Here is a 6,985-nt window from a genome sequence, read left to right as displayed (position 1 = left end):
GTGGTCCCAGGGATGGCTGTGACATCCCCTGGTGGCTCTGTGACCATGCCCCGCTCTGCTCCTAGAGCACCTTAATATTTTTCCTGCCATGCCTTGATGGTAACGTAAATAAATGTAAAGGGAGGCTGCCCACAAACTTTTGCTAGGCCCCCCCCCATCATGTTTGCTCCAGGCTGGGCCTCTGTAGTCCACTGAGGCTGCCTGGGTACCCAAAGCCTTATAAGCCAGTTGTGTAGCTCCAAACAGCCTTATAGGCTAATTGCATGGCTTTACCATGCCCCATGCCTCGCAGGTGTTATCAGTATATTCCCTCTGTTGGGGCCTTAGCCTTTGCCCCTTTAATGAAGCTAGACCTTCTGGCCTAGGTCCACTAAATAGGAACTGGCTTTGAGGCACTAGCCTTCCCTTGTCCCTTTTAGTCACTGAGCCCCTGGTTCCTATAAGTCAGGCCCCTAGCCCCTCTATGACTACACCCCTCTTGGGTGGCCCCTGGTCCCTCTATGACTACACCCCTCTCTGGCGCTGCTTGGCACTCAATAAGCGTTGAAGCCCTGAGCCTACCCCTGGCAGGGCTCAAGGCAGTCAAGTGCCTCCCCTCCCACTCAGACACTAATGAGGCCTCCACCTCCCCTATAGCTTTATCTGCAAGGCACTGGGTTAACATAACAGAAACACAAGCTCCTGGAATACAACATAAATAACATGTAGCAGCCTTCTGCCCCTTCAAGAATATAAACCCTCACTAACCCAGCATCCTGGGCAGCAGCTCCTTCTCTGGTAGAAGTGAGGGAGAGACTGCCCCTGGCTAGCCCCAGCCCTGAGCTTATATGCTCCTCTGGTCCTGCCTACATCAGGTCACCTGACTGCCTGCAGGTGCTGGCTAATTATCCCGTTAGCTCCCCCCTGCCTGCCCGCAGAGCTCCCTGGCTGGGCTGCTCTTCCACTAAGTGAGGGAGAGCCTCCGGCTCTCTTACAGTATAGTATATCTGTTTTTGAGCTGAAAAGACCACTATATTACACATAGTCCTCAGGACACAGGTGCATTATGACTTTATAATGGCATAACAGTATTTTCCAATTATTTACACTTGTTTTTCTAATGAGTCTTTATACATATTTGCTTTTCTGACTACTGCTGCATATTGCACCAATGTTTTTAATTAGTCACAACAATTTGAAGTTCTCATTCCTGAATGGTAATGACCAATTTAAGATTCCATTACTGTGTACATATAGTTAGTATTAATTCCCTCCATGTTGTCTTGCTACTTTATTGGCAGCCCACTCAGTTCTGAAAGATCTTTAAGTAATTCCACCATCAGTTATGGATTTGAGTGCTCAGAAAAAGTTTTAGTATTATCTACAAATTTTGCCCTTTTTGCTACTTACTCCTTTTTCCAGATAATTCGTGAATATATTCAACAACTAAACTGTTATCCCACTGTTAACATTTCTTTGTAGTGAAAGCTTAACGTTTAGTCCAAATCTTTTCTTCTCCCTTTAACCCAGGGAATCACCCAGCCACATCCAATGGAGCCACTGGATCCAGCCTGCAGAGCTAGAGGGCTTTGCCTGGGCCTGTGCCTGGGCTGAGCAGTAAGGAGCTGTGCCCAGAGCTGACCCTAGGGGTGTATGGGGCCTGGGGCATATCAGCCTGTGTTGGGAAGGGGCTGGTGAGCAGCTGGAGTGTGAAGCTGGTGGCATGCGGTGGCCACGTGGAGTGGTGGCACCCCTGGGGCCTGTACCGTCTCAAAGCGCAGGGCCCAGGGCAGTTGCCCTGATTTCCCCACCCCACCCCACCCCCTGCCCCCAGGGATGGCTGTGCCAGAACCAGATATTTCCAGCTGTGTACATGCTGCCGCTGCTTCTCCCAGATTCCCCTCCCCAAAACTGCATTGTGGACACAGTTGCCAGCCAATGAGAAACTGCACCACAGCCAGGCAGTTTCCAGCTGTGACCATGCTGAGAAGGAGGCGGCGGCTAGGGAGAAGTGGCACTAAGATGGACTCAACTGGAAGCTATGCTTGTATCCCAGGTCAGGAGCAAGAGGGGAAGGGGGGGCTGGAAGAAGCAGTGGCAGTCAGGTCCAGCTGCCTGGCCCCAGCACAGGTGCAAGAAATCCCACCACCCCCCCTCACCTCCTTGCAGGTGTGCTGCTGAAGCCACTCACCCACCACACTGGATCAAAACCAGGTTGTTCTAGACCACAGGATGTAAAAGGCTGCTGACTGGGTTTAATTACTTTTCAATGCATTGAATGGGTTTCTCCATGAGGATGGCTTAGTTTCTTTAACAGCTTCTGGTGAGGGACCACGTCAAAATCCAAGTACTGTATACTTTAAGTCAACCAGATATCAGTTATCAATGTGCTTGTTAACACTCACAAAGAATTCCAGCAGACTGGAAAGGCATTTTACAGAGCTTTATAAAAACCACACAGACTCTACCCCAGCATATCATATTCATCCATGAGACCAACTAATTCTATTTCTATCATTATTACTGACTTCTGTTCCCAAGAAATCAGTTGAATCTGACTCACCAGTAGTTCCCTGGATCAACCTCAGTCTATAAAAAGAGCTCCAGAGGTATGTTAGTAAGCCTCTTGTCCTCTGGCACCAAAACAAATTTAACCAATAGGTTACATACCTTTGCCAACAGTTCTGCAATCCATGTAAAATACCTTCAGAACTCATGGGTAATTTTCATTGGGGTCCAAATAATACTAAATATTTTGATACTACATAAAGGTCAGACTGTCTATAAGTTCTACATATTTCATTCAGGTCACCGAATGTTTCACACAGGTATGGATTAAGTAAACTATACAGTCCCAAACATATGCTCCAACCCACAGACAAACAAGTATATGACATGGCTCTCTCTACCACCTAAGTGTCACCTGCAGACTTCCTCAGCCTGCTTTTCAAATAAACATTTAATTAGTCAAAATCCCAGTTCTGAACAGGTTCAATATTAGTACTGCTGGACACACCACCTCATCCAGATTGGATAGCTGGAAATAGCTATCGATGCTTCAGTGATAAATAGTTAAGACAAAGACTGCACAGAATTCACATATGAAAAGCTCTCTCCCCCCTCCTCATAGCAAGAACTAATGAAACTATTTCAAACTGAAAAGATCTAATCACCAAAGTTTCTATATTGATTTCTACAGAACGTAACACTTAATGTAAATGGTTTATGGAAATGTCTGACCTTATGGACTGCAAAAAACCCTCAATGAATCTGTTCCCATGGATGCACTGAACTTTCCAAATTGGCTGGCAAGTCCAGTGTCTCCATTCCTTTTCTTGTTGTCTCCCAAAACAGTAGACTACAGTGGACAACTGTCCCTGAAACCTGTCAGGAGAAGTAACAAGAATCAAATTATTTTCACACTGACCTTGACCAGAAATCCTTTAAGCAGCTGAGACAAACACAGGAGATAGTCCTGAAAGAAAGTGGATACAAACTAGCCAGCAAGAAGCTGGGAACCAGAGGATCTGGCCATTAATTTCCAACAAGATGAGAAAGAAAATTAAGATAAAAAGGAACTCCACTCCCTGGAGTAGAAGATTTATGTTCCTGAACAGACAAAAAAGGAGCAAGCTATGAACTAGCATGAATTCCTGTTGCATTCACGTCTGACAAATATTTAAAAAAATATCTAAAGTACAACCTTATTGCAGCAGAAACCATGTTTTCATTATTACGATACATCAAATTGGTTATTGTAACAAGCACCCCCCATGCAGTGGCGACACATAGGAGGTACATGTGCACCCCCTGACAGCTAGCGTTCCCTCCTTATGTGACGAGCAGGGAGAGGCAGGCGAGAGCACTTGTGCCCCCACCCTGGAAGCGCCGGCTGGGTAGTGGGGGTGCCAGTAGAAGCGATCCCTGTGGTCCCTCCATGGCTAACTGTGCTGACCCGGGGGGGGGGCGTTCTTCTGGGTTGGCACAATCAGCTGCGGGGGGACCACTTCCCCCCAGTTAATGACTGACCAGCTGCCCATGCCCTCATGGAACTTTTCTCCTGGTCCCACAGGGGTTTGTTCTGAGACTGTACCCTATCATCCAAAAGACTGAAATGCACTGTCAACATCTATTAAAAATGCAGTTCACACTATTTATTTGTATGCGTGTATAAGCAAGCTGCTTAAACTAAAGTGAAAAAGTCCTCTTACAGGATAAAAGAACTTATTTTAACTATTTGTTACAATTAATTATTTACATAGTAGCTATTTTTAAGGCTGCCTCTTAAAGCAGGGGCAGGCAAAGTCCTGCCTGTGGCAGACTCCACTTGGCAGCATCCCCTGCCTGCGTCGCTGCAGTTGGTTACCATGGAGACAGCGGGAGCGGCAGGGCTGTGATAGCACAGGGCCAGCGTTTTCATGGCAACCAGCTGCAGCAGCACTGGCAGGCGGAGCTGTCCCTAGGGGTGTGCAGGATCCTGGGGTGGGGTGGGGGAGCATGGTCAGGGGGAGTGGCTGGAACCAGCAGCGCTTGGCAGCAGCAGCAAAGCCAGTGGTGATCGGCAGCACATGGCAGCCGTGGCTGGCCCTTTGTGGCACAGACCATGGGCCCCCCCCCCCCAAAGTGCAGGGCCCGGGGCCCTCGCCCCAATTCACATTCCCATCAGGGATGGCCCTACTGGCAGGGCACACAGCTGGGTGGGAGCTGCTCCAGGGATCTTGCAGCAGTGACAGTGTGGTCCAGAGCCGGGGCAGAGCCACGATCTGCTGGCTGCATGCCCCTGCCAGGCTCTTACCCGGCTTCAGACCATGCTGTCACCACCACAAGATCCCAGCCATGTGCTCTGCCAATACTGTTGGGGCCAGTCTCCGTGGAAACCCTAGCTCCAAACTGTCACGGCCCTGCTGCTCCTGGGGTCTCCACGGCAATCAGCCACAGCAATGCAGGCAGGGTCTGCTGGGAAAAGCAGTCTAGCCACCAGCTGGATCTGCCATTTTGCCCACCCCTGTCTTAGTCTTGAGTTTCTGGGAACAGATAGAGAACTGTACATATTGCTTGAAATATTTATATCCATTTCTGGTTCAAAGAATACATTCCTATTTTGACAGCTTTTTGTGGTTCACTTTTCTTCCACATTAGCTAGTTGCTCTAAAGCAGAGGTGACCACCCTGTGACATATCTATCACAAGTGGCACAGGCAGCCCCCCCTGTGGGGCCCATGGTAGAGGAGGCAGGCAGTAGGGAACACAGTAGCAAATAGAGCTGAGAGCAGAAAGTAGAGCAGCAGATGTGACGGGAACACAGGACAGGAAGCAGAAAGCAGAACAGCAATCAGGCAAGGAGCACAGCAGTGAGCAGATCTGGTACAGGAAGGAAATCAGAGTGGCACTCAGAAAGGGTAAGCAGCTAATTTTGGCACACCTGACAAAAAGGTTTCAGTTACAAGAACATTTTTGAAAAGCAGACTTATTTCCCATTTTGAAATATTCTATGCAAGTCTGGGAGTCAGCCAATAACGGAGCAATTTAATGCACAGAGCATATTGTGAGCAACAGGCTGCAAAAAGTGGCAGCCAATCTGCAGGCTGAAATACCTTCAAATAAGTCAGTTAATAAGCAAGTTTATAAGAAACTTACCACCAGAAAGAGAAAGTCAAAGTTGAATAAATTGGTTACTGTGCAATGTAATCCAGGATCACGTGTGGTTCCATCTCCCCCATACTTACTTAAGATCTGAGTTTGCCAAAACCTTTAATTTGCAGAATCCAAGATTTAGTGCAGGTGCTCATACTTTTATTTACATAAATGCTGGGATCAAGCCCTGATGCCACTGCGCTACAACTGTCAATAACTCATTCAGCCCTATTGCTCATATTCAACTACAACATATACATGTGCAAGCTAGTTTCAGCAATAAGCCATCAAAAGATAAAAAGTGGTAAAACTTAACCATGAGAACCCTTTAAAATAGAATTAAAATATTAATTTAAATTTTAAAAACCCAGATATGAACAAGGAGAAATTAAGTAAAGTACCTGAAACCAACCAAACCACCAAGGCCAAAACTGAAACAGATAATCTCCTCCCTCCTTTTCAAGTCTCCCATTTGCTAGACTCCCATACTTCTTAAAATATGTATTATCTACTACAGTTAGCTTTATCTGCATCCAAGCACTCCGTTTTTTCAACGGTTTGAAAGGCTTTTCTAAAAGCCTTATAACAGGGTTTGGCAGACTAGTTTTACTACAAACCCTCAATTATTTTCATATGGGTCTCTTACGACAGTAACACAGTTTGACCTGGCCAACAACATATGGGAAGAACGCAGCTTGATTCTGTGCAAGACACTGGGGGCCAACCTCTTAGGTAAGCATACCACAAGTTAGCTCTGCACCCTGCCCAAGTGCCACTCTGACCTGCTTTCCCTGTCTGATCTGCTGCTCTGCTTCCTACTTCCACCCTGTCCCACCCCTGGTCTGTCACATGCCCTACACTAGTGTTTCCTAACCTTTTCCAGCCCAAGGCACGCTTACATTAATACAAATTTTCTGCGACACACCTATTAAGGCATTCCCCATGCTCACATCTATTGTAGCTCATTGCCATGGCCAAAAATTCCACAGCACACCTGTTCATTTCTGATGGCACACTGGTTGGGAAACACTGCCCTACACAGAGGCTGCCTATGCTATTTATATCACAGGTCAGCCACCCCTGGCCTAACACACCTATACCATTTCCCTACAGATTAGCAATTTCCATACGAAGAAGTCATCACCCATGATAGTCTGAAGTCAGGCAGAAGGTAGGGGGGCATTGGGCACCTCAGTAGACACCTGTCTGTCTTGCAAGACAACAAGATTGCACTGAGGGAGGCTCCAGTTCCTGAACACCTGTGGGTGCAGCTGTACAGCCCAAACCAGAAGCAGCAGCCCTTCTGCACCGAGCGCACATGAAGAGAGAGTCCAGCAGAGGGTAAGGATAATGGTTAGGGAGCTAGAGGCTGA

The 6,985-nt window shown here is 47.3% G+C and overlaps 1 protein-coding gene across 2 annotated transcripts in view; it reads right to left on the bottom strand.

Moving 5' to 3' along the window:
* The window catches only part of TMEM106B (transmembrane protein 106B), a 35,281-nt gene that overhangs the window by 27,712 nt on the left and 584 nt on the right, over positions 1–6,985 (bottom strand). The window contains exon 1 of one of the 2 annotated variants that reach the window (XM_019508492.1): positions 748–768. The exons of the other annotated variant lie outside the window; for it this stretch is intronic. Coding sequence (XP_019364037.1) covers positions 748–754 — 7 coding nt within the window. The 5' untranslated portion in view covers positions 755–768. Of the gene's footprint in view, positions 1–747; positions 769–6,985 lie in introns of those variants that run through there. 2 annotated transcript variants of the gene reach the window in all.

Source organism: Gavialis gangeticus, unplaced genomic scaffold, assembly GCF_001723915.1.
Source record: "Gavialis gangeticus isolate Ggan-Ray unplaced genomic scaffold, GavGan_comp1, whole genome shotgun sequence".
Classification (NCBI taxonomy): domain Eukaryota; kingdom Metazoa; phylum Chordata; order Crocodylia; family Gavialidae; genus Gavialis; species Gavialis gangeticus.
The sequence above is the reverse complement of the archived record's forward strand: the minus strand, read 5'-3'. Positions and strand labels throughout refer to the sequence as shown.